This window comes from Ursus americanus, chromosome 19 (genome assembly GCF_024610735.1).
Source record: "Ursus americanus isolate L20-20 chromosome 19, mUrsAme1.1.p, whole genome shotgun sequence".
Classification (NCBI taxonomy): domain Eukaryota; kingdom Metazoa; phylum Chordata; class Mammalia; order Carnivora; family Ursidae; genus Ursus; species Ursus americanus.
The window spans coordinates 42,796,387-42,818,366 of record NC_142145.1 but is presented as its reverse complement, the minus strand read 5'-3'; the positions used below and the strand labels follow the sequence as shown (position 1 = coordinate 42,818,366).

The 21,980-nt window shown below is 38.9% G+C and overlaps 1 protein-coding gene across 2 annotated transcripts in view; it reads right to left on the bottom strand.

The window, feature by feature from the left end:
* Positions 1–21,980, bottom strand: part of CHST9 (carbohydrate sulfotransferase 9) — a 233,202-nt gene that overhangs the window by 116,570 nt on the left and 94,652 nt on the right. For both annotated transcript variants that reach the window (XM_087869906.1, XM_087869907.1), the window contains exon 3: positions 14,898–14,936. In XM_087869906.1, the coding sequence (XP_087726032.1) occupies positions 14,898–14,936 (39 nt within the window). The remainder of the gene's footprint in view (positions 1–14,897; positions 14,937–21,980) is intronic.

Sequence of the window (21,980 nt, the reverse complement as noted above, 5' to 3'; positions counted from 1 at the left end):
TCCATTTGACAAATACAGGGAGTAAGTTGAGAGAGGCTGAGGTCATATGACTCCTAAGGGACAGAGCAGGGACTCCAGCCCTGGGAGTCTGAGACAACGGCTGGAAATCTTAACCTTTACACCCCACTCTCTCCAGAAGGAGATTCGGCCACGAGGCATACAGAGGGCATACATGACATTGGTTTCATTTCCTTTGAAAAAAGTCTTACAAACGGTATTAGAGCACAACAAGAATGCTTCCAATATCCTCACAGACTGCACCCAAGAGCAGGTGTGTGACTTTTAATAAGCTACTGTCTCATGGCTTCATTCAATCCGTTTGTAAAATGAAAATTAGCACCAAATAATCTCCAGGGTTCCTCCCAGACACAGACCTTCCATTATTCTAAAGAGGCAGCTGTGGGGCAGGCAGTGTTCACTGATTTTGGAGCCAGAAGAACTGGGTTTATTTGGATGGCCAGCACCCTCCTTGCAGCCCGGTCATGGGGTCTGCCTCTGTCATTTCCTGCTTGTCTTCTGCTGACCTCAATCGCCTGGAAGACAATTGCTCAACCCGAATATCATCTGCAAATACAATGATCCACCCTCTTGACAAATTTTAAAGTGTACAATGCATCATTGTTGCCTATATGTACAATGTTATACTGCAGGACTCCGGAGCATACGCATCTTGCTTGACTGAAACTTTTATGCTTATTGGTTAGTGACTCCTTATTTTTTCCCCTTCCCCTACTGCCTGGTAACCACTTTTCCATTCTTCGATTCTATGACTTTGACTATTTCAGATATCTCCTGTCAGTGGAATCTACAATGCTTGTCTTTTTGGGTCTGGCTTATTTCACTTAGCATAATGTCCTCAAGGTTCAACCATATTACCATATGTTGTAGAATTTCCTTTTGTTTTTAAAGGTTGAAGGGTATTCCATTGTATGTATATATCACATTTTCTTTGTCCATTCACCTTTCAATGCACATTTACATTGTTTCCACATCTTGGCTATTGTGAATAGTGCTGCAGTGAACACAAGAGCGCAAATATCTCTTCTAGATCCTGATTTCAATTCTTCTGGATAAATGCCCAAAAGTGGGATATGCAGGACTATATGGTGGTTCCATTTTTAATTTTTTGAGAAACCTCTATACTCTTCTTCCACAGTGGCTATAACATTTTGCATTCCCATCAACAGTATGTATGGAACTATCCAAGAATTCAAAATCGAAGTCTTAACTTCCAAATTCTTTATCATCTTGTTCTACGGTCGTAGGTTTTGCTCTTTGGATAGGACACTCATGTCCAATATTGACTCATTGTAAGTTCTGGAAGAAGAGGAGCTTGAAATGACACATCTCATGTGGAAGGGTATTTATAGTATTCCCTTCCTTCTCTGCGTTTTGGGGATTGTTTTGCTAACCATCATGATGCACATCAAGCTTTTTCTTTTCATCTGAAATACAGTCTCTTTATGTTTTTGCACTACTGGCTCTTTCTGAGTATTCTATCCACTTTGTTGGCATTAATAACAAGTATCTTTATAACACTGACTCCCAGGTCTCTAACTGTGTCTTTCACTTGAGCTCCAGACTCAAATAAGAAGACACTCAGTGTGGGGATGCCTTGGTGGCTCAGTGGGTTAAACATCCGCCTTTGGCTCAAGTCGTGATCTCTGGGTCCTAGGATCGAGCCCCACATCCCTTTGGCTTCCTGCTGAGCAGGGTGTCTGCTTCTCCCTCTCCCTCTGCACACCCCCCAACTCATGCTTGCTTTCAAGTGCTCTCTCTCTCAAATAAATAAATAAAATCTTAAAAAAAAAAAAATAACACACTCAGTGCCCATGGCTTTGGGTCTCCTATAAGCACTAAAACCATGCCTATTTAAACATGGAGTCCTTCTCTTCTCTTCCAATCCTACTTCTCCCCCAGTGCTTCCTCTCTGGGACTGGCACCCCTCAGTCATCCAAATCAGAGGCCTTGGAATTCCTCCTGCATTCTCTCATGGCTCACCTGTCATTAATAATCAAGTTCTTGTTTATTTTTTTCTTCAAACATTTCTCGAATCCATCACCTTCCCACAAGCCCCACTGCCACTTCCTTAGTTCAGGCCACTATTATTTCTCGCCTAGATAACTGCAATAGATATCCAAGAAGCGTCTTTGCTTAGGTAGGGAATAGTCATCTCAATTTTAACGTATCTAAAATAGAAATCTCCTTTTATTCCCAGCTCCCCAAACTGGCCCTCTCATGTTTGGCCACATCCCAGCTAATAGTATTATTACGAACCTGCTCATGTCAAAAACCTAGAGCCATCCTTTATACCCCTCTTAGCCACTCACATCCATTTCTACCACAAAAATATACCCTAAATCTGATAATGTGTCATTATTTTAACTGAAACTACCCTATTGTGGACCACTTCATTTTTCTCCTGGCTTACTATAATGGGTCTGTAAAGGTTCTCCGGACCTCTATATTTTCCCCTCTAATACCCCTCCCAAGCCAGAGTGCTCAAAACAAAACAAAACTCATTTCCTTACATAAAATTCTGCAGTGATTTTCTGTTGTGATCATCATAAAACTGAAACTCTTCACTACAGTCTACATGGCTCCACATAAGCTGGACACTGCCTACATATTCACCCTTGCTCACTCTGCTCCAGCCATGCGGACTTTCTTTCCAGTTTCTTCAATCTACTAAGCTTGTCCTGCCTCAGGGCCTTTGTACTTGCCATACCCTCTTCTGTCAGAATTGCTCATGACTGGTTCCTTCACATCACTCTTGATTCCGTTCAAATACCAGCTCCTCAGAGAGATCTTCCCTTACCATTCTAGCTCAAGTGGTATCCCAGTATTTAAATTTATCTTTTCTCATGGATAAAGACCAACTGAAAAAAAGAAAAATATGAGCCTACTGAAGCAGATGATGTATAATTAGAAAGACCAGTTAAAAGGCTTAAAATAAAAATGTGCAGTATTCATGGGCAGAATTCAAAAGTGCATATACTTCATGGCAATGTCTCAGTGTCTATGATGTAATTGTGAATGCAGATTGAGTACACACACTGGATGATTCAGGTTGGTGATAAGAGGACAAGAAGCAGCATCAGTTAGTCTGAAGGATATAGAAGAAGTAGGAATCCCCCTTTGAGGTAAGTTCCCAAAGCTGAAGAAGACTGGCCTTCATTTCTTCTTTCTCTCCAGTTTCAGGGATGAAAGAAGAGGGAAGAAATCCTTCTTCCTTCATCTGCTTGCCTGAAGCGTCTGGAAGACATGATCTGACTGCCCAACCCAACAACCACTTTTGGAAATATGATATGATTAGAGTTGCACCGTATGGTTTCAACAGGAGGAAAAACAAAGGCACAGTTGCCATGTTTTCCTTATTTCAGTCTTCCTACATTTTATTATGAAAATTTTCAAACATCAAGAAAAATGGAAAAGCTTCATTTCTTAAGATCATATTTCTCCCCACTTCAGATGGAGCCAAGTGGTCTCAGAACTCCCCAACTACTGGGTGGGACCAGTATTTTCTAAACCTTGAATTGCCTGAGCAAAGGTCTGGACCATTGTATGATCAGTTTTGACATTTTGGTTACCTTGTTAGTGTCATTATACCTAGAGTTAGTTAGTCAATGCCTCCTCCTACTATATAGAACTTGACTGTTTATTTTAATTAATTTATTTTAAATTTTATTTTATTCTGGTAAGAATAATTAACCTGAGTCTACCCTTTCAACAAATTTTTAAGTGTACAGTACAGTAGTATTGTTTAGGATGGTACAATATTGCACAGCTGATCTCTAGAACTTACCAGGGGCTGGCGGGAAGGGGGGAGTGGGAGTTGGTAAACAGCTGCTTTGCTTTTGCTGGTTTATGAAGCTCTGAAGTATTTCCCCTTTAAATTTTCCATCCCAATGCTCTGGAGAAGATCTACATGCTTCGGGGACACATTTGTTGTCTGTCCGTTAGATAGGCCCTTTATTAAAGAGTACTGATTAGAGTGTCATTTTGAGTACTAAACTAGACGGTATTACACTACTTACACAAGTTCTGAAGTCGAATATCGAAAAAAAATCTAAATTAGTGACATCCTAGCCTTGGTGTTTACATTTCTATCAGTAACTACGAACTAAAGTTCAATCATATCTGCCATCTTACAGGCAAAACTTCTATTTTTCTCCCAGAACAAAGATCTTCCTTGGTATTATTTCATGAGTGACAATGTTACAGTTGATAACTTACTAGTCAAAAGAGTATGATGCCTAAGTTACACTGTGCTAGATCCTACAGCGTTGATACTGGACCCAGTGTGGTAGTCTTTGAAGAGAAAAGAAAAAAATGCAAGCTGACCCAAGGCATCTATTTGCTTTATCTATTTCTGCCAACAATCACTATACATTACTTAAAAACAAGAGGTAATGAAATCCATCTTTCAGGCCATTAAGTTTTTGTTTGATTTTTAAAATCTCTCAAAGACTCTGGCTAATGCCAACTTAAGGAGGAGGAAAACGATTTTTTCTTGTTTTCTCCATAAATGCCAGAAAGGTAAATTAAATTCCAGTGATGAATTTACATTTTACTTTTCAAAAAATATTCTGCACATTGGCATCAGGTTAAATCAAGAACAAGGATGCTAACTTTTTCATATATTCAACAATCAAAAAATATCATAATATTCCAGTTATGGAATGAATGAGTCACAAGGATAAAAGGTACAGCATAGGGAATATTGTCAATGGTACTGTGATTGTCTGGTGACAGCTGGTACCTACAGTTGTGGTGAGCATAACATACACACTTGTTGAATTGCTATGTTGCCCACCCAGGACTAATGTAACATTGTGTGTCAACTACACTTCAATAAAAAAATTTTTAAATTATAATAAATTATATAGTCATAACCTTTTATGTGTATTTTAGACCAAAAATTGCTTTAGCTAAACTACTGTAATGATTTTTAATGTTGCCATTTATTAATATTTAAAAAAACGATAATTACATATGAATTAAATACAAATTACATATTTTGAATATGACACATTTATTTTAACTTTATAGAAGTAACGCTACAAACATGTTGATGAAGGATACTTTGAATGCTCTGGCTTGGCTTTTCACAAATGCCCTTAAAATTCCCAGGAAGTCAACACACAGCTGTCCCATTGGCACACAATGACCACTACTGTTCACTGTTGACAAGGCCTGGCTAGCAGCAAACACGGGGAAGGCATGCAAACTCTTGTTCGGTTCGTTTTGCAATAGGAAAAAAAATCGAACATTCCTTGACACAGAGAAATCGTCACTCATATCCTATTATTTTCCAAAACTTAAAGACCCCTATATTAATGGCAAATGAGTTACTGATACATGTGTTTGACTGCAATTAAAAGAGATGCATTAAAGGTGGGAGATGTGAATGATATTCTGCAATCCCTTCTCAGTTCAATCCCCCAAATCACTTCTAAACGTTGACTCCCATTTCCACTAGCATGTAGGCAGGTAGGAGAGAAATACTGTATGCAAATAATAGTCTTTCCTTGTAGTCACATACATATTTTTAAAATAATAGCAGAAAACTGAAAATCAACAAGTGCAATAATGACAGAATTATTAAAAAAAAGAGTGATTTTTGTTCTTTGTTTATAATGCTGCAGTGACACTGAAAACGTAATATTCATTATCTCTTCAGGCAAATAGGCTCATTCCAGGGCAATCAAGATTCATCAATCATGGATCTAAAGGCAAAATTCAGAAAATATCGTCGAATCCTCTATTTCTCCTAAACAATCAAATCAAAGAATTTTTTTATATCTCTGAGATGTCTCTCCATCTCAAATATAACTTTGGTGCTTTTGCCCTTTACACATAGTAGCAAATAATAAATATTCTTTTAATAGTTCTCCAATAAATGAATGAATAAATGAGTGACTTCCCTTCCAAACTGAATTAGGATGCAGAAATATATAGGCAGAATTAATAAGGTTTCTGGTGTAATTTATGGACAAGGAAATGTTTACAGCTCTGGGGTTGGTTGGAGAGAATTCTTTGTGCTATTTCAAAAGCACGGTCTAGGTGTCCATCCCCTTCTCAGGTATGTGGCCATTTCTCTGGGTTTCTCCTGTCTTATCTTTGCAATTCCCTCCTAGCATTCTTAGGGGCTTCTTTCCTTAGGAAACCCACAAGGACAGTTTCTGCGTCTGATGATTTAACAAAGCCACTTGCTCCGTCGTTTGTTGAACCAATACTTCCTGAGAGTCTGCTTCTTCCAGGCCCTGTGGGAGGCACTGGGAACAAAACAGAACCACACAAGCAACTCCTGTTCTTGTTTTCACTCCATTTTTCGATGTCATTAAAACCTAGCTCAGAAACGAAGCAAATAGAACCTGCAAAGACAACAGTCTCCAAAAAGGCATTCCAGGACCAGGCATGCTGCTGATGAAGGCTCACTCTGCAGGTGCCCAGTGTACTCCATTAATCTTTGCTGTACCACACGTCTGCCACATGCATCCTTTCTAGCATCTTATTTATAATTTTTTATATTGATTATATTTTGAAATAATATTTTTAATATACTGGGTTAACAAGCATATTATTAACATAATCTCATCGATTTCTTTTTAGTTTTTAAAAGGTGGCTACTCAAAAATTTAAATTTACATGTATGCTTTGCATTATATTTCTACTGAATTACTGATCTAAAGGAAGGCAAGAGAGAGAGAGGAAAAAAAAAACCCCAAATAAGCAATCCAATAAATTATTATGAAATTGAATGTGGTGTTTTGTTTGTCTCAGTGTATCAAAGAAACACAGCTGTATGTTTTCAGAGAACACATGGGTAGAACTGCATTTTAGGGATCTTTTGGACGAGGAAAGGACCACGTCTGGCTGAGAAATGCAGGTCATTCCTGTGCAGTGAGAAATATATTAGCGATTTACAGTCATGCTAATAACTAGGGCACAGTGAAGATGTGTAAGCAAATACAGAGAAGCAAGCAGAGACAGCATTCAAGAGACGTTCTGAGAGGATTCTAATAAGGCAAAGATGTTCAAGACATGGACCATCACGACCATCCTCTCTTATAAATGGTTCAAATGGAAGCCAAGACAGTGATGATCACATCGAACAAAATTTAAATATGCTATCGGGAATCAATAATGTATGAATTCATGGCCATTTATTAGCCCCTCAGTATGCATTAGTTGGCCATGTCACACAGCTGCTTCTCAAAGTCCCCTGGTGCTGGTATTTCCCACACTGTGTAAACCCCCCTCCCCTCTGAAAGGCTCCGCCCCTTTCAGAATTCCTCCACTCAAGTCATAACCTCATTTCTGGGGTAAGCAGTCTTGCTTTTTGTTTCCTTACAGTCTCATGGCTTCTCTCCTGCCCTGCCAATCCTCTTATCTGGGAATTTGCAGTGAAATAATAGGACAGTTTATATGATCGATTCCTGTATTACTCAGCTCGAATGACTTACATTCACTTTAGAAGGTTTTCAGTTACACAGTGTACAAGTATATCATTTACAGTTGATTAAAATGTTTGTGGTCATTTCTATGAAAAAAAAAAAAGTTGGACATCTGTTCCTTGGTTAGAAATACAAGTTCATTGTTTTCTCTGTGGGAAAATCAGGCATGACTTAAGACTCCTTTCACAAGAAAGCCTAAGGATCAGCTATATTCAATTTCTGGGGACATTTTTAATCCTTTGTTAGTATAAGTGCCATTTTTAATTAATCAAAATACACATTTACCCTGAATGCTCATTCCCAAACCGTGTCAGATTAAAGTGTAATTACTATGACATTGACTGATATATACACACAGAATGCCCTTTGATGCAACTTCCACAGGACATTCAAACTAGCATGAGCCTGATGTTGTGGGGACCTGCTTTGGTCTGTGTTGCCTGAATGAGATCTATTAGATAGCTCCCGAAAGTCCGTTTGTATTTATGTTACTTTCCATTTTAATTGGGAATTCCTTGTGGCTCTTTTTTTTAACAGAATATTTAATTTAAGATGAAAGCCTGAAGTAATTTTTGGCTAACGAAATTAGCAAACTCTTCTTCATTTCCTCACCTGAGTGAAAAGAACACATAGGCTGTGTAAGAATCAACTCAGGTAAGTTTCACTTTTTCAGTTTTACAAGAAGGCACACCGCTTGAAGGTGAAATCTATTATGATGCCCTTAAAGATAATAGTTCTCCCCCGCCACCTAAAGAAACCATGTTTCAAGTCTCTACTGTGTGCAAATAAAACCTGCTCCAGATGATGTAATAGCAATCCAAATTAAACAGGTGGAGAAAATTTCGGGGGTACGTTTTCCCGTTTGCACTTTGGTGTGATTTCTCCCCCATTAGCTACTAACCATTTCAGATTTGGTTAGTTTGCATCAAGGCACACTGTTTTAAATGCAGCGTTATACAATGGAATTTAAGGTATTTTCGAAATAATGTGGCACAGCTGTGTTGTTATTCACTCTCTATCATAAATTCGACTGGCTGGAAAATGAAGTTTGTTTAAAAATAACCTCTTCAGGACTTCTTTTAATGAACAGCCTGGATGTAAGTCTTCCATTTTGTGGGTGGAAAAATGCATCTAAGATACTTTATTTCGCTCAATAATAAATATTGTTGTGAAACCATAAACCCAGAGAAAATTGGTTATTTTTTTAAAATAGAATTCATTAACATAGTTCAGAGAGCCAGTTCTTCAGGAAAGCTATTTAAAAAAGCAAACACACCAGAGATGGATTGCCTGGGAGGCCGAAGCAGAAAATTGGTACCTTAGAACCGGAGGACAGACAAAATATGAGGCTTCATTTATACCAACCTGGACCATCTGGGGATAGAAGATGAGGAAGGAATATTCACTTATCTTTTCGGCAAAGCCCCAGCGCCCCTATTGGGCTAGATGTGGGTCCTGCAGGTCTGGATGCAATCTCAACTCTTGTTCTCTTTTCGCTAACCAAGTGACCTTGGCCAGATCACACATGTGGGCAGTGGGAGCTGCTTTGGCTTTGCTGTCGCACAGACCCAGATCCGGCCGTGCACTGCCCATATGTGACAACTGGCTGCCCGTATGTAACAGCTTGGCCCGGAACAAGCAAACAAATCAGCCAACGCTGGTTTGTAATGTTCGCCAATTTCTGTGGTGTAAATGCTCCCGCCACAGCCAGTGTAAGCTACGTACATGACCTCACGGGAAGCTGAACTGGGAAGAAAAGCGCACCCCCATTCTTTCCAAATGACCTCCCAGATAGTACCAGCTGGCTTCAGCAAGCCACTGCCTCGATTCCATTTCTGGCTCCACCAGTTAATATGGGGTGGGGGACTAAGGCAAGTGAACTGACTTCCCTAATCTCAGTTTTCTAATTTTTAAAATGTTGACCATATACAAGCCTTATAAGGTCGTTTTGAGAGTCGAAGATACCGAGCCCAGAGCCAGAAATAGCAGGTCTTCGATAAACATCAATTCCCCGACTTGACGATTTCATGATTATGTCTCTGTCTGTCTCTGTCTTCCTGCCTTCCGCTTGATAGGCAAACTTCTCTGGGAGGGCCAGTCTGCATGTGCACTCCTTTGTTTCTAACTCCCTCATTCAGCCCATTGCTATCTACATTTCATTTACAGAACCTCTGAAAAATCATTTCTCGGTGGTGACCAACACATTTTTTCTCCAATTCCAATGGACATTTTTCAGTGCTTATTTTATTTGATTCCTCTGTGGCCTCTGTCATGCTTGACCAATCCCTCCTTCTTTTGAAGCAAGATGTACTATTCTTCTCATTTCTTAGGTTGGAAACCGAGGAGTCATCTCCTTTACTTCCTGTATCCAATTAAACACGTGAATTCTATTTTTAAAACATATCTTCATGTCGCTCCCTCTCTAATGCCACTGTCTAGTAAAGGTCCCTCAGAACTTTGTCTTTTCATTCTTATGTAATTATAGTGGCATACCACCTGATTTCCCTGCCCCCATTGAATTCCCCTTCCAATCCATACTTCCTCTGGAAGGATTTCTATAAAACGCAAATAGATCGTGTAATTCCTTGCATTTCATTAGCTTCCAACATCTTCTGCATAAAGTCCCAACTCCATGGGATAGCATGATGGCCCCTGCTGATTCTGGCTCATGTCAAATTTTCTGGCCACAAGTCCTGCCTTTTGTCTGCTTATAACTGTGCTCTGGTCCTATTAAACCACTGACCATACCCTCAATGGGCCAAGCTTTTTCTTGTCTTTGTCTCTCTAGACAGCCAGACCTTTCTCCTTTTCTACCTGGTAAGCTCCACTTTCTTTAAGGATCAACTCAAGTCACCCCTCCCCCTTCCATGAAGCCTTCTTTGACAACCTCATGGCACCCAGTAATTCTCTAAAAGGCACTCTCCACACTGTATTATAATCATCTGTCCTTGCTTTTCTTCCCCAGCTGAAAGTGAATGAAGCGAGGACATGAATGCTGTCTCTTATTCACCATCACATCTATAATATCAAACACAAAGCCTGGACTGAAAAAAATGTTTAGCAAACTGAATATATCAGCTTACAAATGCTTAGTCAGATTCCTTCTCTGCCCACTTTGTAGCACCAAATGAGATGAGGTCAAGACAAGAGCCTTTTTTTAAAAATTGAGATATAATTAGCATACAACATTGTATTAGTTTCAGGTGTATATGACATAATGATTTGATATTTATAAACATTGCAGAATGATGACCATAAGTTTAGTTAACATCTGTCACCACACATAGTTACAATTTTTTTCCTTTTTTTCTTATGATACGAACTTTTAAGATCTACCCTGTTAGCAACTTTCAAATACACAATACAGGATTATTGAGTGAGCAGAGATTTTTATAAGCTATAAGCCAGTTAGGATGATATACATTTTCAAGACTTGATTCTAACTGGAATAATGATTCTCATTATTCTGAAATGATGGGCTTTTAAATAATGATAATTTACTTAAATGTATTTGTCCCAACATGATTTGCCTGCTAACTTCATAAGCTTAATGTTGGTCATCAATAATTAAAACAATAACAAATTAGGTCTTCTCGTGCTTATTTTTGAAGGTTTTCTTGGTAGTGTATAGGAATCAAGGTAAAAACCACTGCAAAAATAGCAATAGTATAGACAGAAAAAATGCTATATAAGAATCCATTCGAAAATTTGCATTTAATAAATGAGTAACGTGTAAGAAAGTGAACATGTTATTACTATACAGACGGAAGAATTTATTAAGTATCTTTTTAACTATTTTTTTATCCTGAATGACTGCATGTTAAATATGTGTTAAAAGTTTTAAAATTGAGGTGCTATTGATGCTTTAGAACATTTCAAAGAAGGGAAAAGCACAGTCAAAATGTAAGCAAGGGACTGAGCTTGCAAAGCAGATGTCCTACCATTTGCTGAATTTTCGTTAATAAATCTCACTTTTTGAGTTGAGAAAAAAATAACATTGTTCTTTACCGGTAACTTTTCACAAATAATGCAAATGAACAAAACCTCTCCAACTTCAGGGATGATCTACTGTCATAAATGAAAACAATGCAACTTCATTTTAAAATACGCATTATCATCTCTATCTATAACTCCATTCTCTGGCCCACTGGGACTGTTCTTTACTTAATACTTGATTAGAGTTGAAAGTGTTCTCCTTCTCTAAAAAATTGGAACAATATATATTCACCAGATGGTGTCTCCATAGTCTACCTTAGTAAGCCTTCTAATTAATATATCTTTTTCTAAACAATGATTTATGAAGCACTTTTTCTGTGAGAATTCTGTATTTTTTGCTGTATTGTTTTTTTTTTTTAATATCAAGAGTTCCTTGACTAGAAAAGGGGTCTTTCTTCTGATTAGTTAAAATTCTTCAAATTAAATAGAGTTTTTATATAAAACCTGTGGAATACACCTGGTCATTTTTTCCTGTTTTTCTGGTCAGGAAATTGGGTCCTTGAAAAAAATCAAGGGCAAATAGATAATTGATGATATTGGGAACTTGCCTCCTGATATTTGCCTCTATTATCATATCACCATATATTTTTAATATTCTTTGCCAACCCAAATAGCCAAATTCAGCTTTGATCTTACTGGCCATGTTATATTAATTTGAGACGGGTTTCCAAGCTCAGGATCGAGAGACATATGCTTTGAATTATTTTTCCCAAATGGCTAAGCTTACCAGGCTATGCATATTCTTTTCTGACTTATTCCTGGCTTATCAAGAAGAGCATCATATTTGAAATTACAGCCATGGTTGCAATCAGAGTCGAACAACTTTCTCCCCAAAAGAAGCTAAGTCGACTCTGGGACAATATTTATTCTATAGTCTTAGCCCCATTAACTATATGCTCTCCTGAGCAACTCACTAAACTGACTTAGTTTAAGCTTTGGAACATGATTGACTCACTTATATAATGAAATGCAAACCACTTAGGAGTGTGTGTGTTGATCCAGATACACAGAGTAAAGCCATTTCAATAAAGTAATAACAGTAAGTGGAATCATAGACACAAAATTGGAAAGCACTTTAGGAATGATCAAACTCTTCATGAATCTCTTATCACCATTCCTTACAGGTGACGGCCCAACCTCTGTACACTTTTACTAACATAATCTCATTCTTTCCGGTCCTGGAGAGGTTTCCTTGTTAGGAAGTTATTTCTTACCCTGAATAAAAATTTACTCTGTAACTTTCATCTTAGTCCAAGATTCCATACAGAAAGCATTAACCAATCTTAACCAATCTTAACCAGAAAGGGAGGGTCCTGGAAGACCCTGTTGTAACGGGTAATATTTTTCTCTACGATATTTTTTCTATATTCTTTGGTTTCCAACATGATTTGTGCAACAAGATGGAGTAGATTAAAAGAGTCCCAGAACTAACACTGATCTCCCTGGCGGGGAGATGGACCTGCTATAAACAGGAGGGTGTGGGAGCATGGTCTAATTCAGCAGGCAGGACACAGAATCTGAGCAGAATGAACACCAAGTGATACAAAGAAGTCCTGGCAGGACCTCAGAAGCTGGGATGCCCATGACACTCTTGGTGTCTGAAGATGCATATATTCAGACAAGCCTCACAAACTGAAGGTAATGCTATTTATGACTACATTGGCAAAGGTTAGATCCCAATTCAGGAAACTCAGACTATCTTTACAAACACAGATTTTGTGAGGGCTGAATTTGTGTTCTTTGAAGTGATGAGTCTCGAAAATTTCCCCACTAATTTAAGCACTGTCGATTAGCTATCTCTGACTTCACTTTCCCATAGAAAGTTTCCTTCACATTCTCATAAAAATCAGACACACTTTCAAACTGTGAATCAGTTGAGGGAGATCAGCTCCATTTTAATGAAAGGAGTTTCCTCATAACCCTGGTGACTAGTGTTCCCTGCAAAGACCTTGTTGCCTTAAAAAGATTTCCCAATTGTTGAAAAGTATTTTATCAAGCTAGAAATTCAACAGTATCAAAATGAGTAGCATTTCGATTTGAAAAGAAAGGTTAGGATGATGAGACCTGGGAAAGAATGAGTCAGGGAACCAGGGTTCTTGTCCTGCCTTTGTCTCTAGCTCTTTGTGTCACCTTTGGTCACGCAGAATATTAGAGTCCATGAATACAGAGGGAACTTAAAGAGGCATCTGGTTTACCACTGTGGCCAATTTAGCTTTCTCTCAAACTATAAAGTTTCTTTAAGCCAGTACCTATAGGATCATAACAACAACATTTTAGAAACAGTATAAATAATCTTCCCCCAAGGAGCAATTATGGAGGTAATCACATCTGTGAGGAGAACAGACATTTTCTTGCCTTCACATTTTTTTTTTTTTGTATTAATGATCAGGCTTTAGAAGAATGCAAATAACATTTAAGAGGGAAGTCGTACAGGTAGTACATTGCTCAGTTGTCTGAGATGAATACTAAGGTTGGGAAGGAGAAAAGGGATAGGGACATAGGTTGTTTACACAATTTTTGATTAATTCATATTTTTATCTTCTACTGACTCCACGCATTACAAACAAACAAACAAATTTTGTCTTGCTACCAGACAAAAAAAATGCAGTGAAAAGAAGATAGCGGTCAGGAACAATGTGTCTTTTCGTTGGCAGCTCTCACATATCATAGAATAATGGGTTGGTGGATACTTGGGAAGGGTGGTAGGCACAGGTGTATATGCCAAATTAGAATTCTCTAGGATTACTGGCAATTTTAAAGCACTGGAAGCTGGAAGATTGCCCTTATGCAAAGATTTACTTGGTAAATGAAATTTCATCTTACCTCAGGACTTTAAGCTAAAAGCCAAGTAATAACAATATGGAAATTTAAAAACTTATTTTTGTATTAGTCAGCAAATATTGGCCCCTACTATGCACGATGGTTCTGGGTTAAAACATCATTCACTTCTGGGTATATACTAAAAGTTAGGAATAGAATAATTCTTAAAATCCCTCTGAAATGTAAAGTTTCTTTTTGGTTAAGTAGTCAACACTGTCCTGAAAAACATCAACTCCACAAATGGTTTTAAGAAAGAGAATTAAGATTCATAGATATTTGGGAAAATAAAATGGTTGTCAACTGCTACAACCTGAATTTTTTTTAACAACTTGAAATTTTTGAAGTCAGTGGTTGTAAAACTTACCTTTTAATAGGTAACAATGGAAAAAATCACATTCTATCTTATCTTCTTTAGAACAGAATGACAGAATGAGGACATGATTGATGTGAAAGTGAAAAAGCTAAATGTATTAATTTATTTTAATCAATTTAATAACAATCAATTGTAGGACCATAAACTATTACTTTTTAATGTGAGTTTTTGGATATTAAGCTGCAAATAGATTTTTTAAAAGTGAAAGTAAAAAGGAAATAATTGGAACTAATTAGTCCAAATCTTACCTGAAGTTGCTTTTTGTTCTCTTTTCTTCTCCACTCTCCCTGAAATGAGAAGTGGCAGGTCAGTTGCAGAGTGTTCATGAGAACAAGACATAACTAAGAGGAAACTCCAGTTTATGGCAATTTCCAAACGCAATCACTGTTTCAGCTGTGTCCACCATGCTTCTAGAGATGACTGGGAACAGTTGAAAGGGGTGAAAAATGCTCTCAAACCAATTTATGCAAGTCAAAAATAAATGAGGATGCATTAAATATGCTATTGGGTTTTTAAAATCTTGTTAGTAAGAGTAATTTACTCAAACAATAAACTTACAAGGTATAAATCCCCACAGAATGAACTGTGGGGATAAACACCCAAATAAAATAAGAACAAGGCCTCTTACAACCTACCTGGGAAGATAAAGGACAGAAAATACAATATGAAATGGGATGTGCCCCAAAAGGTACAACATATTTAAAGAATATGAGAGGATAAAGTGATTATTTTAAGAAGTGAAGGGATGCCTACGAAGTTATGGAGAAAATGATATTTGATTTGGACCTTGAAAGATACATGTGATCAGGGAAATCTGAAATAGGGAAAGTATTGATTCTTGGCAAAAGAAATAGTATGGGCTATGTAGTACAAGGCCTTTTGAGCAAGAGCCACGTTTAAAGCTTGCTTCAGGAACTATAGTTTTGCATAGGAAGAGGGCTATTCTAGAGTTCAGGTAAGAGGTAATGGATGGAGTATGGCAATGGGAATGGGGAGGCAGGAAGGCAGGACTTACAAGGCCCAAGGATTTACAAAATGTAAAGTGCAAGGGAAAAGGAAAGGTCAAGATGAGTGGTTTTATAGGTGACTTTGGACATGGTGGTATAATTTGGGGGAAATGGTAAAAACGTGATGGGGGCATGGGGATGACGAGTTCAGTTTTAGACTTAACTGAGTTTAAAGTGTTACAGGGACATGGAGCTTGGGACAGAGATTGGAATCGAAATTACAATGTGGAAAAGGTCCATCTTAAGAAGACAACTGGGGCTGAGGCAGGGAATGGGAACATAAAGGCAGGCAGCACAGACGGCTGGGGTGAAGAGAGTAGCCAAGAGAACAAAACTGCTACTTCTACTTTGTGAGGTAGGACCACGAGAAGACAGAAGAAGCAGAGATCCACAGACATCCACAGAGCCCAGAGCCGTGTGCCACAGACAATCTGAGGAAGTATGGTGGGTACCCACAGCCCCCGAATCTGCTGGGTTCACACGGTTATTGCTCTCCTGAGAGAGAGCGGGTTTAGCAGAGCAGGGGTGGGGAACACAAGAGACGCTGTGCCAGCCTGAAGAGTAGTGAGCGGTGAGGAACATGAGGTTGAGGAAGTGGTTTCCTGTTCATGAAATTTGGCAGCCCGCAAATGAATGAGACAGGGCGACACCCTAAGCGGGAGCAAACCCCCACTTCTGCTAGGCTATGGGCCACTTCAGCGTGCTTACCGGCTTAGATTAGAAACTCTGCCCCGGGGCACTGGTGTGTGGAAACTCCACTGTGGAGGTGAGAGCCTTGGTTTTGTGATGGGTAAGCGCGGGCGCCCTTCTGGCCATCACGTTCATGTCAGCTTTCAACATTTCACGGATGGAGCTAGTTAGGGCGAGTTTATGCAACGCATGCAAGCTGCATGTAAACTTTATCCAAGTTTTCCTACCAGCTCTTCCTATCTTTTAAAATCTTAAAATATAAGGTGGAGAATGTACAACCTTTCTCTCATGCAGCCGCCAAAAGCGTAGAATGCATCTAACTGGCATCTTGATTAACGGCACAATCTATTCATTTGGGTGATTTCCAGAGGTCTTGTTTGATACGATTTATTTCAGTGATTTAAACAGATAAATGACATGAAAAGTCCATTTAAAGGCTTCATTCGTTACCAAGCGTGACGGTGACGGGGTACCCCCTCATGTAAGTTTTTTATCAGGCAAACCACTGTTTACTATTTGATTACAAATTTTGGTGTACTAGACACCTCAAACATTTCTACAAATTTTTAAAAATGTTATTTAAAGTCCTGAATTATAAAACGTTTAAAGACAAACATCTCTTTGGGATGTCTTTAGTTTGAATGAATCATAAATCCTGCAAGTTGACAATGAAAGTACTACAGATCAATAATATGGTGTGGTAGTGAGCCCCCAAGATGCTCCAAATGACCCTTGTCATTTCTCCTCCTGGTAGTTGTGTCCTTGTGGGGTCCCCTCCCACACTGATTAAGACTGACTTGTGTAATGAATGGGATTTTGCAGAAATGAGGGAATGTGATTCCCAAGGTTGGGACTTAAGAACCACCGTGGCTTCCATCCTGCTGTCTTGGATCACTCTCTCTGAGGGAAGCCAGATAATATGTTATGGGGACACTCAAGGAGGCCTATGGTGAGGCCCATGTGACAAGGAACCCAGGCCTCCTGCCAGCTATCAGCATCAACTTGCCAGGCACACGAGCCGTCTGTCTGCCAGCCTCAGTCAAAACTTCCAATGGCTGCGGCTCTGGCTGACACCTTGACTGCAATTGCATGGGAGGCCCTGCCCCAGAACCGTCTGGTTAGCCGCACCAGAGAAACTGTGTGAGTTGATAAATGTTTACTGTTGGCTTCAGCTGCTAAGTTTTGGGTAAATTGTTATACAGTAATAGATCATTTTATTATGGAAGTCTGGGTTAATTTATCACTTAATACACCAACAGGGATGATAGTGTGGCAAATCAATCAGTCTCCCTGACTTTCTCTCTGTAAAGTGGGGATCAGAATCTGCTTATCTGGAATGCGGTGAGGAGTAAATAATTCCATATGCAGAGCTAGCAAGAAATGGAGGAAACTCACACAAGATACTGGGGTTTGATGTTTCAGAAGGGAGGCTGGAAGGCGTTGCTGTAGTATCTTTTCACTGAGACCTTAAACAGTCCTCCACCCCTGTGTTACAGGCAAGGAATCTGTAAACTGTAGAGTGCTATATAAATGTTACTTATTAGTTTTATTATGCTGTTAGTTCTGTTATAGGAATCGATTTAGATTTTTATTCTTAGTTACATATATACTAGACTGTAAGTTAGGAAAATAAAAACTAGATAAATAAGACAATGTGATATGGATTAAGGGCCACAGAGTACACTGCTTAACTGGAGATGACCCTCTACATTTCTTGTTGAGTTCCTTCGTCTTGCTCCGAATGATGGTGATCTTGTCCCTCATTCTCTCAGTGTCCACCTTCATAGAAGGAGATGGTTCCAAGACCCATATTTCTAGCTCCAACAACTACTGAGATTTTAGGCCTCTTGGAAATCTCTATCTGTATTTTCTACTGCACTGCAACACATACCCTTAACTTCAATCATTGTATTTCCCTGCAAAACTGCTCATCTTTTAGAGTTGCCCTTCAGTGTCTTAGGTCCCCAAGCACGAAGCCTCAGAGTCACTGGCTTCTCCCTTTCACTCAATGTCCATGAGTAATACGACCTTCAGGCCACTCCATTCTCTCTCCACGGGGCCCTTGGATCTACACTCTCCTTTCTCACAGCCCCAGCCCTAGTTCACAAACGTGATATGAACTTTCTTCCTGGGGTTGTTTCCTACATGCTCCTACCTGACTTTGTTGATTTTAGGGATGGCTTTTCTGTCCTTGAGTCAGATCGCTACTAAGGATTAAGATCCACATGCCCGAATGTGAAATTCATGCCCCTGGAAGATTTGGCCACAATCGACCTTCTCTACCATCCCTCAAGCACCATACACAACACTGACCAGTTATGACAAGAATCCCACCGCCCATCCCAACTCCCTGCGCAAGCTGTTCCTGCTTCTTGGAATGTCCTGACATGTCAGTCCTGCCTATCAAAAATCTGTTCATCCTTCAGAGCTGAGTCAGATGCCAGCCCTTCTGTGAAGCTTTCTGCTTTGTGCCACCCCCAACTCTCTACTTGCTAGAGAACCACCCTTCTGCTATGCTCGTTTACTTCTTCATACCTCAGCCACAGCACTGACTCCACTGTTTGGCTCATGATTGGTTGCAAGTTTGTTTCCCCAACTGGACTGTGGCCTCCTTTAGGGAAAGAGGTGTGTGTACCCTAGGCCTCTCTGTCTCCGCATGCCTCACAGAGCCTTGAACACAAATGCTTGGGACTGAGTCAACATTATCAACTGTGAAATGTCCCAGCCCTCCCTAAAATGCTAGGGAACAGGAGGTAAATTTTAGTCCTGCTAACACGGAGTGCAAGTACAACCAAGACCAGAGCTTTTACCAGGTATTTACATTACAACAGACACCCTGGAAAACTATTACATTAGAAAAGTGGTAATAAAATAACAGAGAGGCTTTCAGAATAATGAACATGCATTTTTCCCTCATTGTGCTTTATTTGATCACAGATTCTAGTTTCAAAACAAAACGTTAATGTATGGTTTGCACCTTACTTCTCTTTAAACCTGGATGCAGCACTCCTCCTATGAGAATAAAAATGGACGGTAATTTCATAAAAATGGAATTTGTAGGGTGAAACTTTTCTTCTGAGAAAATGTATTTAATTGAACATTAAAATTCCACCTGTCATGACCACTTATTTATATAAATTGAGCATTGATATTTTTAAAAGCTATTTTAGACTTGAGGTTGTTGATATTGTTCCATGGAGGAACATTAAATATATATCAATTTATAGCACATTTCTCTACCTCAGTATGGAAGCCGTATCTTAATCAAAATGATGGTTTCTGATCTTTTAAAACCACAGGCACATAAATGGCAATCCAGTGATGCCTCGCCAATAATGTGGAGGGGTGTTTGTCTGGCAACTCAGTATTTTATGTCACTTCTAATGGAAAGGAAATTTTGTATATATTTACATAAATATATATATATATACATACACACATATGGTGTGTATATGCACGTGTGTATGTATATGTCTGTATGTGCATATATATATACACGCATGTACATATACATGCCTTACACCCATGTATATGTGATACATATAAACTGTATTTTCACACTCAGATATAGTCTTCTCTCTGAAATACACTCTTTCTTCTACCTGCTTCCATCTTTGTATAATAAAGTCTGTCATGGAATCTTATCAAGCTTCCCTCACTGCACTACCAATTTCTCAGTAGCCAATTCCGAGTTTGCGTTCCCTCGCAGGCATTTTATCTGCCCTGTGCTGAGAGGTATGATTAATCACATCCCGTTGCTAGGATACCTGCGACTGTTCATTTATGTCCGATGTTGCTTTGGCAAAATGCACTATGAAGATGGCATAGAATCATGACAAGGAAAATTACTGTGCACATGCTACTTATTTTGAAAAAGGTGGCGGGGTGGGGGTGAAGGAGAGAAACGTAACCACCAGATAATATAATGCTAACTCCCATGAATTTTTTCATACCACTTCTGTTTCACTTGGATTTTAATGGAAAAACACTGTCAGTATTTTTGGATAATGAGAATCTGTAGTACTCCTATGCTTTTGAGTTAACATGAAAAGTAGAAGGCGGTAGGGCTTTAATTCTGTTTATCTTCTAGGGTCTAAGGGAGGAAGGGGTTTTAAAATCTACTGACTTCAAATGCCTTAATTACAGACAAGGTTAAGGAGGTTACCATGCTAGTTGATTTGCAGAGCGAATCTAAAACCCAGGCCACCACTGCCATGTTTAGCTATTTTAATGCAAGACTTAAGAACAAAGTAGTCCTCAGAATGTGCTTTTGGGTAGTAAGAAGAGAAATGCCTTTATCAATATCAAGCTACTGCTGATTTGGGAACGAATATACCAAAGATTCCTGCTTACTGATTGTAATGAGAGAGAATATGAATACACGAAGTCCACCTAAATGCAAAGTTTCCTTAGTCAGTCTCTTCCCATGGAAAACAGCATGATTTAGTGGAAGGAACAGGGACTTTGGAGTTAGATGGACCAACTTCCCATCTTCACCACAGGTACCTACGAGCTATGAGACTCTGGGATGAAGCATTGAGATCTTCTCATTACAGGCTTCTTTTTGTTCTTCATCCTCCTTCCCCCACCCCCACCCCAAACCCACCTCCTTTTCCTTCCTTCCCTACCTTCCTTCCCTGTCTCTCCTTCTCTCTCTCTCATGGATGTGTGTGTGTGTTCACAAGACATGGACATACACAAGATCTCCCCCTCCATCTCTCTGTGATATTCCAACTGAAAACAGAAACAATTGGAATTTGACTTCGATTATCATTTCTAAGTGATACTACCAGAGTGCTAGTATTATAATCATGCTAGTAATAGTAGCTAATGTTTATTAAGCGAAGTTTATATGCTTGTCATTTTTATCATATGGATTAACTCATCTTCTCACAGTATTATGAGGTTTTACAAATATCCCCATTTTTGGGTAAGAGAACAGCAAAAATGGCTTAAATAACTTTGACAAAGCATTATCTACTAAGCAGCAAATAACGAGAAGACAAAAAATAGTTGGGTCAGAGGGTAGGAAGAGTAAAAATTGGGATATCCATAAATTATATACAATCAGTCCCTAGGTTTTGAGGGTTGCCTGAATAAATTATTCTGTTAAAAACAATTCAGCAGATTTTTTTCACTCGCTGTTTATTATTTATCAAGTGATTTGTTTGAATGCTCAATGGCTTATTCTAACTGCTAAGTACCTAATCACAATGTTTCAGGAGTAGGATGCCAAAAAGACCTTCAGACTGTATTTTTTTAGTAGTTTAGCATTTATTTAGTAACTTACTATGAGTTGGGCACTCTAATGACACCTAAATATTATTTAATTAAATCTTTGCAATAACTCCTTGAAATAGACGATAATTACTTCCGTTTGACAGTGGAGAAAGTAGGCTTGGAATTTTTTTTGTAATAGTCACAAGATTCTGGTGAGTGAATGGCAGGGTTGGAATACGAGCACGGAGATTTTGACCTTTTCTGAGCTCCCTGGCTGTGGTAATGAGGGTGGTTCCATAGAGTGGAGAAGAGCTCAGTTCTGTAGCTCTTGCCACTTAAATCAACGGGCACATGATTTAATCTCTCTAAATCATACCGTATTCATCTGGAAACGAGGCTAGGAGTAGTTCCCAC